Genomic DNA, 22,098 nt, shown 5'->3' on the forward strand with positions numbered 1-22,098 from the left:
TGTTTTACTTATTGACTGTTTGGAGTGTCCTGGCATTTTGATGTACAATATAACCATTATTATTTGTTTAACAGAGATAACCACCTATCAGTTTTGATTTCAATGACGCAATGTCGCATAGCGCAAAGTAACTTGCAATCAACTCTGGCAAAAATTTACCTACTGTAATAACAGTATTGTTTCGTTCCTTGTATGTACATTTAGGATGTATCACTCTACACACAACAAACAATTTAACTGTTGGCAGAGGGATTACATTAACCAAAATTGCATTCTCGGTTTTAACTCGTCATACATATTATATACGTATAGGGAATAAACAAGAATATTGTAGCCTGTAGGCTATCGCCGTCACGAATTAGCTTCTCTTTCAAGTGTCACCATGAAAATTCACGGGGATATCAGTCAGGATCAGATGTTGATGGTGGCATCCCAAAGCCTTAAAATTCCATTACGACCGCCGCTGCATATCCTTTCCTCTCCAGGTCAGAACTCATGCATCTTACCTGTATATCACAGTAGGGGCCGTTGTCAATCCAGGAAAACAACCATCGATCAATTTATTCATCTCTAGAGACATTGAATTTCGTTATTGTAAAGTTTACGCCAATGATAAAGGAACTGAGGACCGTAAATCAGAATTACAAATATTTTGCTGACATATGTAGCACCTTTCAGAGGCAACGATAAGCATTCTCTTTAGGCGACTTGCCCAATTAAAATATCACAGGTTTACGAAAGCAAGTAAATTGACAATTAATGGCAACAATAACAGTTGCAAGTACATCTGAGATATTCAAAGAATTTGCGCATGAAATATACTAAGGCCTCGTTTGTAGTTTACAAACGACTACAAACGAGGTCTTATAATTAAGACTGGAGGTAATATAATAAATAAGGAAATAAATAAATAAACAAATAAGTTCAGAAAGAAAGAAGCAAGAGACAATGCCTACCATAGCAACTGTTTTTGTGGTGTTCTGTAAAGCTGCCAACCACCCATCTTGGAACCAGCACCAGAAAAGCCACCAAGTCTTTCCTGAGGACGATGGAAGAGAGACATAGAATTATCTGCAGCTCCAATTCCTAGCCAGTGTTCCCCAGCATTGATAGACATTATGGCAGCATTGTGAATTGTTACATTTTTGACACACTTAATACCTCCTGCACATGCAAAGTGCAACATCACCAAGGGGTACCGGTTGCCTTTCTTAAAAAATTGCATGTACATTACACACTATTTTCAATTGAATTAATCATTACTATTAATAAATATAAGTTAGCTAGCTCAATATCTTTATACGATATGGTGGTAAGATCAGGCCATAAAGGCGGATTAAAATGCCATGACAATGATATATGAATATTTAGTTTCATAAATAACTGCAGGGTAGCATTAGTCACCAAATGAATCTTTGAGCAGGTGATTGAGCACAAACACTAAATACTTTGCAGTTCAGTATGCTACCGAACAGATAGTACCTAAGAAACCAATGAAATAACAAGTCCACCTACTCATTACAAAAAGGGTCCTTCTGTTGATTACTGGGATTGCTAATATGCTAATTGTGCAACATTCGAACATTTAAGTTTTGCATGTGTCCAACAAAAGTGCCATCACATTTCACGTATGGCTACGAGTTTTTGAAGCGTCATGCTTAATAAAATATCATTGCAACTGGAGACTGAGACATGCTCGCGGATTTTAGACAAATTATGGGAAATCACCCCCCCCCCAATGTCCTTTTCTATGATATTCCCTAACTAAACAACATCTTTCAATTAATGAATTTCATTAAGGGTAATTTTTAAATGCTAAAAGCATTAACTAATTTTATTTGAATTCCTTAATCTACGTAAAATTGTTAATAGGTCTATAATAAGAACCAGAGAGAGTAATTCTAAATATTTTTCTTTTTAAATATCCCTAGCATTGCGGGGAGCAAATTATTCTCCTGAATAATGATGATGCTTACATAAAAAATCTTGCAAAAATGAAATCTTAAATGAAATACAACCGTACACGGCATGCAAATTAAACAGAAAGTAAATATCAAGAACGCAAAATAGCTGAACAAGAAACAACATGAGATGGCCAAAGCTCTTACCCTCATCATTTTCCCAGAATCTTACAAGGCCATCGGTTGACCCTGTAAACGAACATTTTAACCGTTTAATTAGCACCTGAGATATAAGCACAGAACAAGAAACTTCTCTCACCTAAAATTCTCCCCAAAACCATCCCCGTCCCCCAGAAAAAGATCAAACAATAGCATGGGCAAGAGTCTGAGATCGCAGACCTGTTATAATTCCTTTGTCCAGAGGAGAATACTCAACACACAATATTGGCCCCGCATGGCATGCTAGAACAGCATCACATGTTCCTCGGGAAACAGACCATATTCTTGCTGTCCAATCATCACTACCAGTAATTAAAGTATCACTGGACATCCTTATGGACCTGCATTTTTAATATAGGATCAGACCTTCACCTTTATAAATTTATAAAAATTTACAGTGGGAAATGAGTTATAAGTATAAAATCTATGTTCCTTTGTTTACCGTATCCATTGTGTATGTCCTAAGAGCTTATGCATCTGCCTACCCGCACGGATATCCCATATGTTAGCAATCCTGTGATGCAAGCGAGAAATTAGATCATAGCACAACAAATCAATGACAAAAATACCGGAATCATTGTGGAAATTCCCAAAATAAATTAGCATTAATGTATTTATTTATTTATTTCCTTTTTCTATTTCTCCTTATTAATGTGTAAATATTCAAGATAGACTTATATTGTTTCTTCCGAGTTTCTCACCGAGATAAGTACTCTGATTCAGTGTAAATAGATTATATATTGTAAACAACATGGATCAATAATAAAACAAGATTTTTGGACCTCCCTACTCAGAATCATACATAAAAACCAGCATCTAATATTGAATTTTATAAACATACGCATCTCTTCCAGCAGCAACCAGGACTCCTGCATTGTCATCATATTCCATGCATAGGACGGCACTAGAGCAACGACCAACTGTTGCAACACAAGTATCAGTTCTAACATCCCACATCTTCACAGTGCCATCATGTGATGCACTTAGAACACGCTCTCCTGAGAGCATGCGTACACAGCTGACCTACAAAGTTGGCTGTCCAAAAATTAGTTTCAATGTCCAAACCATATGTTTCATGACTCATTTACAAAATTGTCACTCTACATTGTTATTATAGAACACAGCCCAGAAATCTTTGAAAAGTAGTTAATATACCTGCGCATCATGGCCTTTAAGCTCCTCTAGAAGCTGAGTTGTTTGCTTGTCCCACACTAAAACAGAGTGATCATCAGATCCTGAAACTACTTTCCCCCTGTCTGAACTTATGGCCCGAATAGTCCTGCATTTAATGTTGAGCTTGTCGCATATGAGGGTTCATAGAGTAAAGTGTAAAAAGGAAAAAAAAAGTTCACAAACAAGGAGGACATGCATGCATATGCAGAGGGGGAGGGGCGACCTTGTGTGTCCTTTTAAAGTTGCCCTGAGTTCAGAACCTCGAAGACTAGGATCCCAGATCTTGACCTGCATTAGTGTTTAAGCAAAACAAACACCAATGAATTTTGATTATTAGAAGGGTTAATTCATCTTATTAAAAGAAAACAGAAATTGGCACTTACTGAACAGTCAGTGCTTCCACTGATGAAGAAGCCAGCATCTTCACGATCACCCACCAAATCCCATACCTCTCGCTTGGTAACACAATGAAGAGCAGTAATGGCCCCATTATGACCCCTAAGCATGCGAACGTTGGTTTGAAGCTTCTTCTGCCCAGTAGTTGATAGATCTTGTTTGCGAGAAGTCTCATTCTCATTTGCTGCTAAACACGTAAAATACTTATTCAGTCACATTGCTAATGCTACTTAAGGATCAAGACAAAATAATCATACTAGAAAATAATGCGTCCAGTGCCAAAAGCCCTTTAGTCACAAGCTTGAGATGATAGCTGAATCCCAACCAATAGCTTCATTGCTACCACTAAAATGCCTTCTTGCACAAGGGCCCTTTCATTCCAAAGCATTAATAACATAAATTATGCTGAACATTTTAGTACAATTTTGGAGCTGTGGAGAAACCTAAATAAATAGAACTCCTAGTGGTTCAAGAGTTTATCTACAGTCTTAAAGAATGTAATTGTCTAGGAGTTAGTTATCCCTTATCATTATCAACAGCGGTTTATCTTGTAGTTAATCTCCATCTTCAGTGTGATATAAATACACAAGGAGCTGCCACAGTGACATGAGTGTCAGTGCAAGCCCTCATACACCATATTTTGCCCAAAAATCTTAAGCTGTTATTCAAAGGCCCGTGAATAATTTTGTCCCTAACGTAATGGTATCAAAAGGAAGTACCCCCATCTGAAGTCCATCTACGAACACGGCTGAATGAGCTAGATCTCGATGTTGTATCACGGCTGAACATGCTTTGCACCCAGCTTCTTCCAGTTGCCTCAGCAGGTTGCTGGTGCTCATCTTTTGCATCTTTTGTATGCGGGGATGGCAATGCAAGGGATGCCAAAGACTGTGTTTTCATAGAGGTGATTCCCCAATAACCACTACGTAGTTGCTGGATGTGTGACAAGAACCCTCTAAGTTTTATCTGAAACAATCATACAAGAAATATTTCAGCATATTTCACAAACTGAGCCAAAGTTTCATCAACAAAAACATTAAAACGAATGGACTAGCTAATACAAATAAACAATATCATCTCAAAAAATGAAACAGAACAGAGAGAGACACACACACACAGAGAGCTGAAAGGAGGAAGATCAAGGGGGAAAAAAAAAGTCATGGAGACTCCATAGCAAGGAGTAAATAAGAAGATAAAGTCAAAAGCCATTAAGATAATGACCAATTAAAACAAGGTTGGGCAATGTTAAGCTCAAAGTTGTTCCCACTTCCCAGCTTCAGAAGAGTGTTGAGATTCAACTCCGATCTCATTCATGACTTGAAATCCAAATTTGATTTTCTTTATGGTCTAATAAGCACAGGTTTTATGTGAAGTATGTAGCTTACTTTTGAAAAAAAGTCAGACATGTAATTTCCTTTTTCTATCTTGATTTTATGTATGATAAACTATAACTTAAAATAGAACCATGCTTTGAAACACAGAATCTAACTTACAAACTGCTTAGACCCAACATTGTTTCTCTCAGCTATTGTTTCAATCATGTACCAAGCATCATTGTCAGGGAGTCCTAGTCCAACTGTATCATTGTTAGAAAATCAGAGTTTAAGTATTTCTCAACTAAAAAGTGAAACCAGCTTACCTTTGGTGAATTTTTGAACGATAACAAGAAAATCTAGGCAAATTAAAAGAAAAACAATACCATATGCGATGCCACTACAATAAGCTGAGCTGTCACAAGAGACGAATAGTTGGCTGACCTGGCACAAGATGGCGAACTCATAAACAATGGTCTTTTCACAGAATAACACACCACATCTGATTCCATATACCTTAAACCAGGAAACTCAAATGTTTGGGTAAGTATTTGAGAGAAAAAAAATAAACACGTACTCATCCAATTTAAGTACCAGTGAACTTTAATCAATGATTGACAAGGAATCTATGTAATGGGAAAAGTCAATAGTCTTTACCTTATTGAAGGGTACTGGATCAGGAAAATGGAAGACAAAGATGAATAAAAGGTGTAGGTAATATATAAAAACTGCTGGCATTTTTTTATTTGATTAGTATATTTCTCATTCTTAAATCATGTCACGAGAAGATATTATCTTTGAATCAACAGAATGCACAAATCTATTCCATTTCTTTATTACCTAGATATGAACAAGTACAACCAATATCATAGCTTCTCTGTTGCTCAGGGTAAACTAATACCATTTTTTAGGCAGAAAGGATAAACAAGAACCTTAGGTATGTATCTTTGAGAGTTTTTCCAGCAAATAAATATACATCATTAAGCTATAAGCATTCTCATAAGCCAATACATGTACTCATAAGAGGGGATACATAAAAACTGTTGATACTTAAAAAGAAGAAAATTTCATTAGGCATTTACAAGAGAAAGAAATAAGGCAGAGGAAGAACATCCTTAGATAAGGGGAAACAAAAGACAGCAATAGAAAAGTCAAATGAAAAATCAAATACAAGAATTTAGAAGATTTATGAAACCCTTACTTGTTTGAAGATTGCTCCATTAAATAGTCAAAATACCCTTCCCAAAACCTGCATGGCAATCACATGAATTATGTTAACAACCTAACTTCCTATGATCGGATCCTCATATACGTAATAGACTTTCAAAGATTAAGTACATCAAAAATGAAATAGTGCGGACTTCTACAATATTAAAATTTATAAGTAACTCAATCCAGGGTTTTTGTTGGCCAAGAAAAAAAATTCTGCGGAGGAATCAAGGAGGGAAAAAGAAGTCATGGAGACTCCATAGCAAGGAGTAAATAAGAAGATAAAGTCAAAAGCCATTAAGATAATGACCAATTAAAAACAAGGTTGGGCAATGTTAAGCTCAAAGTTGTTCCCACTTCCCAGCTTCAGAAGAGTGTTGAGATTAAACTCCGATCTCATTCATGACTTGAAATCCAAATTTGATTCTTGATGGTCCAATTAAGACTTTTATGTGAAGTATGTGGCTTACTTCTGAAAAAAAGTGGCAGACTTCTGAAAAAAAGTCAGATTTTTAATTTCTATCTTGATTTTATGTATGATAAACTATAAACTTAAAATAGAACCATGCTTTGAAACACAGAATCTAACTTACAAACTGCTTAGACCCAACATTGTTTCTCTCAGCTATTGTTTCAATCATGTACCAAGCATCATTGTCAGGAAGTCCTAGTCCAACCTGTATCATTGTTAGAAAATCAGAGTTTTAAGTATTTCTCAACTAAAAAGTGAAACCAGCTTACCTTTGGTGAATTTTTGAACGATAACAAGAAAATCTAGGCAAATTAAAAGAAAAACAATACCATATGCGATGCCACTACAATAAGCTGAGCTGTCACAAGAGACGAATAGTTGGCTGACCTGGCAAAGATGGCGAACTCATAAACAATGGTCTTTTCACAGATAACACACCACATCTGATTCCATATACCTTAAACCAGGAAACTCAAATGTTTGGGTAAGTATTTGAGAAGAAAAAATAAACACGTACTCATCTCCAATTTAAGTACCAGTGAACTTTTAATCAATGATTGACAAGGAATCTATGTAATGGGAAAAGTCAATAGTCTTTACCTTATTGAAGGGTACTGGATCAGGAAAATGGAAGACAAAGATGAATAAAAGGTGTAGGTAATATATAAAAACTGCTGGCATTTTTTTATTTGATTAGTATATTTCTCATTCTTAAATCATGTCACGAGAAGATATTATCTTTGAATCAACAGAATGCACAAAATCTATTCCATTTCTTTATTACCTAGATATGAACAAGTACAACCAATATCATAGCTTCTCTGTTGCTCAGGGTAAACTAATACCATTTTTTAGGCAGAAAGGATAAACAAGAACCTTAGATATGTATCTTTGAGAGTTTTTCCAGCAAATAAATATACATCATTAAGCTATAAGCATTCTCATAAGCCAATACATGTACTCATAAGAGGGGATACATAAAAACTGTTGATACTTAAAAAGGAAGAAAATTTCATTAGGCATTTACAAGAGAAAGAAATAAGGCAGAGGAAGAACATCCTTAGATAAGGGGAAACAAAAGACAGCAATAGAAAAGTCAAATGAAAAATCAAATACAAGAATTTAGAAGATTTATGAAACCCTTACTTGTTTGAAGATTGCTCCATTAAATAGTCAAAATACCCTTCCCAAAACCTGCATGGCAATTACATGAATTATGTTAACAACACTAACTTCCTATGATCGGAATCCTCATATACATAATAGACTTTCAAAGATAAGTACATCAAAAATGAAATAGTGCGGACTTCTACAATATTAAAATTTATAAGTAACTCAATCCAGGGTTTTTGTTGGCCAAGAAAAAAAATTCTGCGTTTTCAGCTTCCATATAAGACAGAATGACAATTCACAGAGCACAACAGTTAATGGGAACCAAGACTTGGATATGCTCTTCATATTCCAGATAGATTTGAGAACCCTTGTCAAGACATAAGTTGCAGAAAGAACTTCATGTTGATGACAATCTGCCAAAACGTATTCTAAAATCTCCTCAATTCACCATATGGTGATGCTTTATCTTCTATGAGTTAATATGAATAAATTCCAAAATTACTTGTATTATCAGAAGCACAGCTTCTGCAAAACACAGGTTTGATACAGTATCTGAAACTTATCTCATTTTGCATTAACTCCTGATGATTAAACCATGAATAAATAGTAACACGTAATACATACCGTAACTCCTCCCAAATAGACAGAGAAATAAGATGGCGCTGGACATAATCTGCCACATTATTTATGTCTTTCTTGTACATATCAGAAGAAACTTCAAGAGCATCTCTAATAGTCAACAAGTCATTTCGGGAGGTTGCACGATTGATAGCAGTTTTAAGCTGGAAATACAAATAAATTTAAGAAATAAAACAAGTGAATTATGACAAAGCTTCCCCATTAGAAGTTAAAAAATGCGCCATGCTATCTTTAAAGTTTTTTTTTTCTTAATTAGCATTTTTTGTCATTTTGCAATGATTAATCTATTGGCAAAATCACAATTACAATATCTTCAGAAATGCAAAATATTTTTTAATCACCAAAGGACCAAATGTGCATTTAAGTGTCATTGCGACACTTAGAAATCTGGCTCCATTTGTAGGTGAAGTTCTGCTGTTGACTTCAACAAAATCACAAGGTCAGCCATTTAGGGTTTATTGTTTGCACAGTAGTTTTCAAAAGTCAAACATGAAAACCTAGCTCCAAAAAAAGAAAAAAGCCAAAGATGAAAACGGAGTCTTATGATTCATGCAAGTAGCAAATTGTATTATGGCCAAGGAAAAGCAAAATGAGATCACTAAATATACTTAATATATTATAATACTACAATAGCAAAATGGTGAATTTCTTTGCAGAGGGGGGAGTAAGGCAGGGATTGGATATCTTAATGATGGGAGAAATGTCACCAGAGTTGACGTAGGAAACTCAGGACAACTTGGATGCATATAAGATAGCTAAAAGGCAAAACCACAATTCAAATGTATAATAATTCCTAAATATTTCTTTTCAGCATTGCATATATGAAGAACACAAAACAAACAAGAGGCGTGGGATCTCTTTACCAATTCTTTTACAGCAACAAATTGTTCTTCAGTTAGCTGACAGTGCCAACCCTGAAAGGATAGCCAGCGTGAGTTTGATTGTTGAGAGAGAGAGAAACAAATCAATTAATTGGCGATTAGCATAAGTATATTATAAAGGCTACTAACTGAATGTATATGCTCCCTTATACATTCAACAAAGCCACTACCACCAATGCCCTCAGCATCAGATTCAATCAAGGCTGCAGAAAATCAATGAACAATTACTCATTTATGTACGTGAAGGGTACAAGATATAATGACCTTGAATAATAGCAAGAAAGTTGAAATCTAGCATAAAGTCGTACCTAGTATTGTTCCATATTCAAAGGATGAAAGAGGATCATCAGTTGGTCCCAGTTTAAGAAGACGTAGCCACAAGCCCTGTTTTGCAGAAAAATAAATATTGCAAAAAAGAATAGAAAATATGAAAAAATAATGTTACAACAATTTCAACAATAAGTCAACATTAATTGCTCAAAATGGACGAAAAGCAATTAACCGACTCATATTACATCATCCACTGAAAAACAGTCAAAGAACGACACTACTGCTAGTTTAACAGAAACTTCACTGTTGTTAGATGTTGGGGAGAGAAGCACTAGGATCTGGGATCACTTTGCATACATTGCAACCTCAACAAGAACAATGAAAGATTGAGGAATTAGTTGATGAGGGGAAGGTTTTCATCTTTGACATCATTTACCAAGTGCAAGTAATCATCATTGTGTATTCGTGTAGGACATGGATGGAGATGCCATAGAGTAAGAGCTGACCCTAGGATCAAGAGATTACAAGCCCAACATTCAAGATTTCATTTTTCATATACGTCCTTCCTCGAATAAATACAAATAAAAGCACCTAAAAATTTCTGAAATTCCACTGAGCATGTTAGTTATGTGACTGCAAGGCCAGAAATAAGCTAAGCAAGTATGGATAAAAGCATACAGTTGAAGATGTGATTGTCACTGATACACACGCATTGAGGAGTGTATGTAAAAAGAACAAGAAGTTACCTGCAACTTAACCTTAATATCCAACACCATGCGCTCTCTTTCTGCCTGAAACCATTAACATGTTTATGTTAGGGACCACTTCAACCTGCCTTACATTAACACGATAGAAACATTAGTATAACAATCCAGAAAATGTTACTTACAGCTCTCTCTAGAGGAGTAAGGCCATCTGCTATAGAGTCCTTACTGCAAAATACAGAAGGGAAACCATGAGAGAGAGAGAGAGAAGAAAAAGTGATAGCTCATAACCTTTATGATCCGAACAGACCAAATTGAATCAAACAGATCCCCACAGGATATAATTGAGCTTTTATTATTCAAAGAAATTTATTCTCCATATGTCCAGTCTTTCTCTATCAACAATGTAATTAGATAGTAATTACATAAAACATATTAAATTTAGGACATTTTCAACAGCAAATCTTGTTAACTCATTCACCTAGGGCAAAATGGCTTCAGGATAGGCGGACACCTACAAAATACGATGAAAGGTAAAGTGCCTTCATTTAGGGGAAAGAAAACTAATCGATGGTAAGATGAGTACTCTCCCACCATTCATTAATAGAAGTTTGATAGGTTGACTTCTGATTAAAAGCTTTACAATTATAATTATTCTCATTTGTATGCAAACATCTTGCCCAGAAGGAATGGCTTCCAAGACAAAAAGAATTGTTTTAGAGTGACTGATTCAGAGGACACATTCAGGACAATTTTCCAGGTTGACACCAACAAAAAATGCATGTTAAACTTTTCCGGCAATACTTGCATTACCTTGGGGTTTGTCTTCCAGAATACTCAAAGGCGTTACTAGCTGCTGCAAGAATCTGCTTCCTCTTTTCTTCTTGCTCATCAGTTCTGATGTTTGAGGGAAACCTATCATAAGTATATTTGGCACCAGATCCTGAAGAACCGAGGAAAAGTTATAATTAAATATTAACTCATCCAGAATGCATTGCAGTCGCCGGAAAATTTGGCTAGAAAACTTTCATTCACCTGATAATCCAACGTCAGAATCTGATATAGTAATAATCTCAGGCTCTACAGAAGATGATGGAAGAATTGACATAGGATTTTGGCCCCTTCCAATTGCATCTTGTAGCTTATCAAGCAGATTATTGTTGTTTTCATCAGAACCTACACCTCTCTCCAAATAGTCCAAGAAACCATGAGAATCTAAGAATTCAGCAATCTGTGAAAACCAAGAGAGCAAAAATAATGAGTATTTTCCATTGTTATTCAGCATCCCTTTTTATCGGTGAATATAATGCATATGAAGACATAAAATTACCATGGGCTCTGGGGGATGATTAGTAGATCGAGAACGCTTTTTCAAAAAAGCTTGAGTATTAAAAATATGGGTTGCACTGTTTTCCTGATACCAAGATATATCCAGAGATCATGACAAGTTGATATATATAAAAGGTTAAAAGCCAAGTTTACAGAATCAGGAATAGAAAATTCATACTATGAAATTGCGATAACCACTTAGAAGCGTTGCAAAGAACTTCAGGAATATTAACCTGCACATGAGACACACTAATGATAACACATCACATTATAGCTTGTATAGCCATATACATTTATATAATATAACTGGATTAAACCAATGTCTGGTTTGCTACTTTGCTTCATATGAGTATGATGCTCAGTGGCAAAGTAACTGATCCCCCTCATATTTGTTATTTTCCTTTTAATAAAAAAAATCATAAAAGTGAAAAACATGCTGCTTCGAGGATGAGCTTAATCTAAGGATTGGCAACAGGAAATCTTACAGATAGCACAAGCCAGTCATCAGATAAACAACTAATATTGCAAAAGCTTTATCACTTTTTACAAAAGCCAGGAGAATACTTGTTAGTAAAGCCTCAAATTCTTCTTTAGATATCCCATTCTTTGTTTGAGTCTCGTATTACCATCGTTTTTATCTTAAAAAGAGGATATTGACATTGAGCCCACGCAATTACTCAAGTCTATACTGCAGTCCTATAACGCTCAAAACAGTTAAGGAATGAAATTTGCATTAGAGTAAGGCATTTTAAAGGGGAGAAAAAATTAACCTGAGGAAAACAAACTTAAGAGGAAAGAACACAAGCACAGAAATGATATAAATGGGACTTAAAATGAGCAGAAATCTAATTGTTCTGAATAGCACTTGGATTTCCAGTCCAGCTGTACGAGACTTCCATTTTAAATTTAGGAATTTATGATTAGAAGCAAGTTTTACTTATTTAGGGATCTGCTACAAGACTCTATTTAATTTGGGACCCAATAAGGATTTCTGATCTTCGTGAAACTTAGATTCACATGATACTCTTGGTCGTCATTGTTGAGAACAGGTTTTGATATTGTATTTATTGTGTGAGTTTGCATATGATTAGGGCTGACTAGACTATAAGTAGGTAGATAGGATTGCATTTATGCGTTATCAATTCCTTGTCTTGTACATATGATTACAAATAAGATAGCCCGGTTCTCTCAAATCCTCTCTTATTTTTCAATTTATCAGTAAGGCAAGGATTACCCAGGGCTCTATAAGTATCACTCCAACAATTAATTTTTATATCACTCAAAAAAGAAAATCCCCACACTTATATCGGTAAATAATAAGGCACTATCTCAATCTACAAAGACAAAAGCACTACCAAGTGCTAACTCCACAGTCTAGATAATAGGAGCAGAATCAGATATGCAGCATAATTACCTGTTGCAATAGAATTACACAGAAGAAAATTTCCCAAATGAAAACAATAAATCATATCATGGTTCTTAACCAAAAGGGGGGAAGAGAGCCAAATTAACCTCTGGAACAGTATATTTCTCTTCATCTTAAATTTTATGTGAAGCGTCTGAAGGGAGAGTTGTTTTTAAAGATTTCAAGTTACACCAAGAAAGCAGCAAGAACATTATGCAAGTCATGTAGCTGGTATTCAAGCATTACCTTAGCTGAAGGTCATGATCCTCTCCCCATTGCTTGCTTCCAAACTTAGGGTAATGCTCAGATGCACCAAATATTCCAGCCTTCATCTCATCAATTCCAACTACATTGGGATATAATAACTTTGAAATCTCACCACGTAAAAATGTAAACTCTGGCTCAGGAATAGGCGGAATTTCCTCTGTTGTAGTGATACGATTATACTCAAGGTCCACAACTACCACCTACAGGAGGTCACAATATGATCTGAATTCAACAGAGGTTCTTCACATGCATACCAACATCAGACAACAAAATCGAACAATGAACTAGTAATGCTGCCAACCAACACCTTATTCATGATCAGCTAATATGAACATAAAACACAGTTTATCAACCAAATAAAGACTGTGTAAGCTAAATGATCGATGCACGACAGACAAATGCAACTATTTTCTTTACTTGATTTTGTTTTTAGGAAGCCTCAGTGTTCATTTGTAGCTATTACTTTGTCCAAAACTTAGGCACCAACTCAAGTGCTGAGCAACTAAAGCCACAAATGCAGTAGCTTAAAAGTAATGATGCTCCCCTGATCTTATCATTTGAAATAAGATAAAAAAAAATGTTCTGTATTTCACTAACCTCCTTTAGACTTTAGATTAATGTTTTATTCCCTTTTTCGTACTCACGGAGTATAGCCAATTCCCAGTATCATCAATGTATGAAATGACCAGTCAATAGAATATAGTGGCCAAGGGAAGGGCATTAAGTTTGAAAAAAGGTTATGATAAACTATAACTTCCAATATGGCAATGTCTCATTCAAATATTTTATTGATGAGTGGAAAACTTGAGAGAAAAATAAGAGAACACACGACCTATTTACCACAAAAGCTCTTGCAATGGTAAGTACATTCTGTACAGAGCCCTAAACCTAAAATCATACCAGGCCCATGACTACTAATGATATACATAGCTTTGCTTTGGTAGCACAAGAAGAAACTCCTCTATACTAATTCTCCTCAACACAACCAAATAGAAATCGACTCAAAGGTGCACCAAACTGAAGACCACGAACTAGCTACATAAAACCTGCATATGTTGACCATACCACCAAGAAGAATTCCCAAACTACTGCTTTTAGGCTGTTGGTTCCAATTAGCAGACTAGTTGTATACCAAGTATAATTGAGCGCATCAAAAGATGTAAAGGCTGCGATTCATTTGAGGTGTTACTTTTACAACGTATTAAGAATTACGGTCAACAAGTGATAACATCTATTATGAAAAGCATAGCTGCAAGATGTAAAGGAACGACTTACACCATCCATTGCCAGTGCAGAGGTATCCACACCTGAGTGGAGGCCCATCATATATGGAGTCGGAGCATCAATATAGTCTACTCCACTGAAAAATAGCAATGGAATGTATACATGCTAGAGCAAAACAAAGAAACAGAATTAGATGAAGGTCAGCAAAAGAAATCAGCAAGGCAATTTCTCATCAACTATCATACACAAACAAATTCGTCATTACAATTTAGAGGTAACATATGAAGTAATGCCGGCCAATAAATGCCAGTAGCACAGAATAAAGGGAGAAACTCATTATAAGTTAAATACGGTAAAGAAACCCCACCTGCCATCGAAAAGGATAAAGTAAGTGACAAATGGCCTCTGATACAAGAGTCAGTAATGAATACCTGCCAATATATCATATAGATAAATGTCATATAATTTACAGAATAAATGAAACACAAAGTTTGGGTGACAAGCTAACAAACAATTAAGATGAGATTAATAATATGGGAAAAAATTAACAGAATAAAATAACTCAAATCTCACGTGTATAAAATTAAGTCTGTAGTTAAATTCACAAAAAGCAAGTGAGAGATAAGCAGTTGATTAAAAATTACGAAATTTATAATGTGCAAAAGAATAGTAAGCATTTCTCAGTGACTTTCTTTACATGTGAACCAACATTCCTAAGTTTGAATGAGGGAAGCAATAGCTAAACACACTATAGAAAGAATGAGGGATTACCCTAAATTAAATGGCCATTGGGAAACAAATTTGTTATGCAATGCAAATTTTGACGCCATGTTGATGTAAACCTGAACCAGGCTGTACACCAAACCAAAGCTCAGAGACGGACCACCATTAAGATGATCCTGAAGGACTCCATGCCATTTACAAGTGTCCCCAATAACAGTGAATACTATTTATGAATAGAAGTGATTTTGACATTGACCAACCATGTTGGTCATACCACAACAGCTTACAATGAAATTAGCAAAGAAGTATTAAGGCAGCGGATGAAGCAATCAAATCACGGGACTTTAGTCAAAATATCACAACATCAACAACCATGGGATACAAATCAGGATGGTCTAGATGAACACTAAAAATACTACTATTAATGCAGAAAGGTAAAGAAACAGAACTATTCTCTATCTTTCACGAGGTTTCTACTTTCATTTCTTAAAATTAATGTGTCATCAACACATCATATTCTATCACGCATGGAGTAAGCGCCATTGAAATATATAAAATAAATAACATTAAATATGGTTGGCTTCAAATAGTCAGTTCAGATCTGCTTGAAACTCCATAGTACTTAGACTTTTGGATAAAATCCATGGTAACAGAGATGGCAGTGTAGGAAACAGAGCACTGTAATTGAAGAAGTCAACATTGAGTTATTGACCCCGAATGTGATATCCATCTTGCCAAATAGAAACATATCTTTATTTTGATAAAATATATTGACCAGAAAGCATTTCAATGGTCTTCAGAAATGTACTTGTTTGCTCGGAGCAAAATCCTCCTCTCAAGCAATACTGCAGTAAATAGTCTCATTAAGTTGTCAACATCCAAGCACTGCAGCAGAGGCTGAAATGATATCTGCTATCCAAAAATGGAGAATCGTCAAATAATAGACAGAAGCAAGCAGTTAATAATTTTTTAAAAAGAAAAATGCATGCCATACATCAGCATGGGGGAGCCCATCATTTGGTGGAGCCTCCACAGAAAGCAGACAGTTCTCAATAGCAAACAGGACTCGCTCTTTTCCAGGAGTTGGCAAAGGCACATTTGACACCACATGTGCTATAACATCCCATAACGGCTTGCTGATATAGAGCAGGGAACATTAGATGCTCTAGAAACAAATACTATAGACATGCAAACAAGGATGAAAACAAGGATAAAACACTTTAGTAAAGAATACACAAAAATATGATGAGTTATGATCTCAACATCTGGATACATAGCGAGACTAGCACTTTTTTTTTTTTTTTGGTATGAGAAACTAGCTTGTTTTTGCCACTGGAGAATACTTACCTACTTCCATTTGGAGAAAAGCACAGCGCAAATACCTCCTCTAGCGTACTCCTAAGTACATGGAAACTTGGTGAGCGTGAGACTAAGCAAATGCACTTATCAGCAAAAGAATTTGCTGGTATCCGGTAAGCATCTGCTATATCCTCACAGACTGGATCCCGAAAGGAGATGCAACTAACATATATTTTTGAACCATCACCCTCTGCATCAAACTTTATATATTAATATAGCCCACATCCCAAGGTAACAATTATGCAAGCAAACAAAACTTGCAACATCAAAGTGAAATCAACTCAAAAATCTGCAGAAAACTGGAGAAGTCATCATGACAAAATGTAAATGGAAGTATAAATGCAATATGCATGCTTGATCTGTCTTAAGAAATAAATGTAATATGTTGATATGAATAGATGATCTACTTTAAGATAACAATGTACAACTAAAAAACAGAGTAACTTAGTTTACTGACAGCATACAAAGTAGAATGTGCCAAATATCGTACTAACTAATATTTTGCAAATATGTCAAACAAGAGTAGAGTTCATGATTACATTCTACGGCAGATGCAATGAAGCAGTTCAACTAGGTAAGAAGAATGTGATAGCAAATCAAAAAATCTTGATACCTCTCAACCTAATCAGTAATCCGGTTTTTGAATTAAACAACTGAAGAAGATGGGAAAAAAACAGAGGACGAGATTCAAGATATTAAAAAAAAGGGGGATAAGCTATCTTTCTAAAATCGGTACACATGGCATGCAGAACCTGCTTCAATAAGGTGGTCATGATGCTGGAGAGGGCAGCCACTAAAATTTTCATTTTACCGCATCTACCCAAGATAATCAAAATTAAATAAAAAATGCTATTCTATTTGCTTAACTTGATAAACAAGGTTGAATTTGGGATTAATATTCGTTGACAATTATCACTAGCTATTATGAATTGTTACAATAACATATAAGTCTGAAGAAATAGGCATATTCATAGAAAAAAATAGATCCGAATTCTATAGCTCAGATTAAAGATACGGTCTCATGTTTGGACAGCAGATCATAAACGTATGTTGAAGTCAGCAACTAAAGGAACCGCAAGCAGGTTAATGGATTTCCAAATGAAGCAATAAAATGGCCGACCAGATCTCCTTAAACTTCAATTGCCATTAGAACTGAAATGGAATTAGACAGGAATAGGAGGAATGCTCCAGAATTGGGATTATATGACTTGTTCAAGTCCTGTTCTTTGATTACACAGCTTCAACAGTGCCCCTCACACATCTTTTATGAAAGAAATTACTTGTATTTGAATATATGATAGCAAGAGATCGAAACTTCTTTTCTCTTGGATTCCTCACACCCAAGGGATGCTTCTCTATATAGTCCTAGCCTGAGTAGTTTATCCACGGGCATCTTTCATATAAAGTTTAATTATTCAAACATTACTCCTTTGGAGGCATGATGCAACGATCATCACAAAACAAGAAACTCTCCGGCTGTTTGTTGCCGTATGGAAGCAATGCAACATCTCCCATACAGAAATGCACTTAGTTTTACTACTGCTAAGGAGCCTCTCAACTAATTCCACATTTCTTAGTGTAAGAATGGTGAGATATATGTGAAATTTCCAATCACTTAGTAGTGATTCATAATTACTAGAACTGTGAGGTTCACAGCACACGATATAAGAAGGCTAACCATCAAAACAGGAAGTTCTAACACACCGTCGAGAAACCAATGGCTTAATTTCGAAAAACGAAGAGAAAATGCTTGTAAATAAATGTACCGGTCAAAACAATCGGATAGCTCCTCGGAAATGTCGAGGGATCATCGGAATCAAACCCCGAAGAATAAAACTCTACACCAGCTGGCAAAACACACTGCAAGAAAGTATTACTCAAATCAGATCAACTTGAAACTGGAAGATAATTCAGAAATGAACTCTTAAATTTCCTGAATGTAACGAACATACACGCTTCCGAAATTGTAATGAAAAAAAAACACTTTTCAGTTGGAAAAGGGAAAAAAAGAAAAAAGAAAGCAGATGAGGGTGCAGTGTCCGAGCTTTCTGTTGTTCAAGAGCTTACAGTGGGAAGCTGAGGAGGTGGAGGAGGGCAGAGAGAGTGATTAGGCGGAGGGTACTGATCGAGAAGAGAAGGGAGATACATATATCCGGTACCATGGAACCCTTTGCTTCCCTCAAGAGTTCGAATTTCGGGGCCGATCCCGCACACCACAAAATACTCGAAGACTGGGGCCATTTCAAAGAGTTATCAATGGCGATTGAATAATGCAATCTCCACTCCCCCTTTCCCTCTCTAAAACAGGGAGAGAAGGGGGCGAACTTAGAAGACTCCCAGATCTGGTTCCCTTGGTTTCTCCAGTTGACGAATGTGAAGATGAATGCGTCTCCCGAGTTTTCAGATTTCAACTTCGATTTGTATCATTTTTTCTTTTTTCTTTTTTTGGAAGTAGCAAGGGAGTTCAATCAGTTAAGCTTGTCATACAAGAATACTATAAAAGCAATCGCCTCTGTTATGGAATAAGGAAGAAGCGAAAGAGATCAATTAGCCATTGTTCAGACTCGACTCGACCATGCGGAAATCTCCAGTTATACTTTTCGCTGTTTCTCGTTTGGCTTCATCAAAACTTTGCCACGCTTCCACCGGACGGGAAGCCGGTGCTCTGCCTTGCATGTCATTGGGATTTAATCTCAGTTAAAATTTTATTATTTTGTTATTTTTATTTTGTACACATTACACAATAACACAATAAATAAATACAAATTATTCTAAGAACGATTGGTACTGCCAAAAGATCTTCACAATATGGGAGTATTCATTTTTGCATAAATATTAATGTAATGTAATGTTTATTTTATTTTATTTCAATGTTACGTAATGTTGATATTCTCTTAAAATTGATTCAATGGTAAGAGCCATTCTCATGCTGTGAGGAAGTTCACAGGGATCAGGACTTGAACTCAACTCGAATAATGAGAAAAATTGTCAGAGACGATTCTCCATTTTTTGGGGACATTAATGTCGTAAAGATTTTGATTAACTAAAATGAAAGGGTAACATATAAGCAAAGCAGTCGCGATGAGTTTTAATTATGATTATGATTATAGTAACAAGTACTCCCTCCGTTTCTTATTATAAGAGACAAATAACCGAAACACGTTCATTAAAAAATAGTTAAAATTAGTTAAGAACAATTAATATGTAAAAAGTATATATTTTTTTCCAAAAATGCCCTCATTAATAAGGAGAGAGAGCATGAGAGAGAACAATTAAATTATTAAAAGAAAGAGAAGTGGGAGGGAGAGAGAGTGTGAGTTGGAGATAATAAATATGGGTAAAATAGTAAATCAACACAAAAAAGTAGAGACAACTTGTAAGTGTCTCTTATATATAGGAACATGCCATAAGCATCAAATGTCTCTTATAATAAGGAACGGAGGGAGTAACAAAACATGTGAAATGGCATTCATTAATTAGTCTGCGAAGGTCTCTTGTGATGATTGCAGCAACAAATACTTGAACTTCAGTCCTTCAATACAGAGTAAAGTGCCTTGAGTTCAGAAGCATTCACTCTTAATGGGGATTTGAAAATATGTTTGTAAGTTCTAACTGGACAATTTGTAACTATATTTTGAATTTTAGTTACCACCTCGCATTGAGGGAAAAGAAATTGTGTGTCAGAGTCAAAAACCATGTTATGACCAAAGCAACTAAAAGACTCCAACAAATGTGTTACATTTTGCAGTGGATGTTCAATCAAAAAAACAAAAACAAATGTGTTATCAATCGCAGTAAAAGGACGTTACCTTTCATAACAAAGAAAAGACTAGGAATCGAGAACACAAAAGAAAAGGCTAGGAATATTTTCCAATATGAGAAACAAAAATATCCTCCTTTTTTTTTTGACACAATATCCGCGAAATTAAAAATTAGCAAATCCACGAAATATTACGTTATAAAGTATTTAGGATGAATGATAAAAATAAGACAAATTAAAGGACTTCTATTTTTATATTTATCTTTTTTTCTCCTTGTCATTTGTTGATAATGTTATATATAACTAATTTGCAACCACAAAAAGATCTCGATTCAATAAAAATAACTAGAAATGGAAAAACATAATCATATTTAATCACAATTAACATGTCTAGTTTTAAGAGCATGTTTGGTAGAGCCGTTAATATGGGTTGGACCTGCGAGTTGAACCCGCCAACCCACCAAAAGAGGGGGTTAGGGTTGGCCTTTGGTCAACCCGCACCGCCACAACCCGAGCCCGCCATGGGTCAGTCCTCAACCCGTCAACCCACCTAATTTTTTTTAAAATTTTCATATATATTAAAATATTAGGAGGTAGGCTGAAAATGTAGAAAAAATTTATGTTTGAACTTGTATTTTATCATGTTTGGAGTTTAAACTTTGGATAATTGTATATTTTGTGTTTTAATATGTTGTAATTTTGTGTGAATGCTTGGAATACTTTAAATTATTTCTGATTTTTTAAAATTTTTTATTATTTATAAGAAACAAATTTTAAAAAAAAATCTAGCAAGTTGATGGGTTGACCTGCCAACCCACCTTGGTGGGTTAGGGTTGGCAAAATACCAACCCGCCAAAAAACGGGCCTTTTGAGCCCGACCCAAATAACCCACAACCCGTGACGGGCCAACCCGCAACCCGTGGGTTGGCCCGTTTTACCAGCTCTAATGTTTGGATAACATCCAAAACCATGGTATGGAAGGCAAAATCATGGTTTGGATAAAATGACATCCAAACAGCCTCAATTTTTTTGAAAACTTGGTTATAGCTGAAATCATAGTTGTGAAGGCTGAAACCATGGTTTGGTGAGAAGTGAAAAATTGTTGATTCTGAGAAGTGAAAGCTGAATCACTGGAGTGATAACTAGGAGTCAGATGGGAGCAACAATATATTTTGACCAAAAACACCCAAATTAATAATTCACAGAAAATTAAGAATTTTCTGTTCACAACAAAATAATTCATCTTCTCCAAAAATATTTTTACTCTTATATTTTATATATATATGCATGTAGTAACAATTAATTAATTAATTATATTAAAGATCGAAGGTAGTATGCTGTACAAAAACTAGTTGTGAAAATATGTTATAGGATTTTATGTTTAAAATCTTTAAAGAAAATTAATATTTTTCTGTTAGCGAAAAAAAGTCATTTTTCTCTAAACATATTTAATCTTATATTTTATAAATATATATACACATATTAACTATTTATTAATTACATTATTTTATATATTATTAATTATGCTGGTAAAAAAATATTATTAACAATTTTATTTCTTCAAATTAAAATATATTATAAAATCTATTTTTTATGTAATTATTATATTAATTTATACACTTTTTAGTAATTTGTACATATAAAAAATGCTTCTAATAACAACTATCCAAACACTCTCACTTTATCAGAATCACTTTTTCACAAAATCTATTCTTTCCAGAATCTATTTTCTAGAAGCTAT

The 22,098-nt window shown here is 35.1% G+C and overlaps 1 protein-coding gene across 1 annotated transcript; it reads right to left on the reverse strand.

The window, feature by feature from the left end:
• Positions 1-383: 383 nt before the first annotated feature.
• Positions 384-19,185, reverse strand: LOC114755399 (DENN domain and WD repeat-containing protein SCD1). Its single transcript, XM_028944271.1, has 31 exons — positions 18,665-19,185; positions 18,364-18,457; positions 16,586-16,787; positions 16,233-16,374; positions 16,047-16,147; positions 14,883-14,946; positions 14,567-14,680; positions 13,271-13,491; positions 11,798-11,852; positions 11,621-11,704; positions 11,326-11,521; positions 11,104-11,233; positions 10,476-10,518; positions 10,333-10,377; positions 9,625-9,700; positions 9,446-9,519; positions 9,299-9,349; positions 8,421-8,578; positions 7,830-7,877; positions 7,013-7,070; positions 6,805-6,888; positions 4,409-4,655; positions 3,677-3,873; positions 3,517-3,581; positions 3,276-3,399; positions 2,962-3,143; positions 2,563-2,634; positions 2,301-2,461; positions 2,109-2,150; positions 957-1,164; positions 384-506 (listed from the first exon to the last, which is right to left on the reverse strand). The coding sequence occupies exons 1-31, from the start codon at positions 18,836-18,838 to the stop codon at positions 503-505; spliced, it is 3,516 nt and encodes a 1,171-aa protein (XP_028800104.1). The 5' UTR covers positions 18,839-19,185; the 3' UTR covers positions 384-502.
• Between the last annotated feature and the right edge of the window lie 2,913 nt (positions 19,186-22,098).

This window comes from Neltuma alba, unplaced genomic scaffold, assembly GCF_004799145.2.
Source record: "Neltuma alba isolate B1F8T4 unplaced genomic scaffold, ASM479914v2 tig00010268_pilon, whole genome shotgun sequence".
NCBI lineage: Eukaryota > Viridiplantae > Streptophyta > Magnoliopsida > Fabales > Fabaceae > Neltuma > Neltuma alba.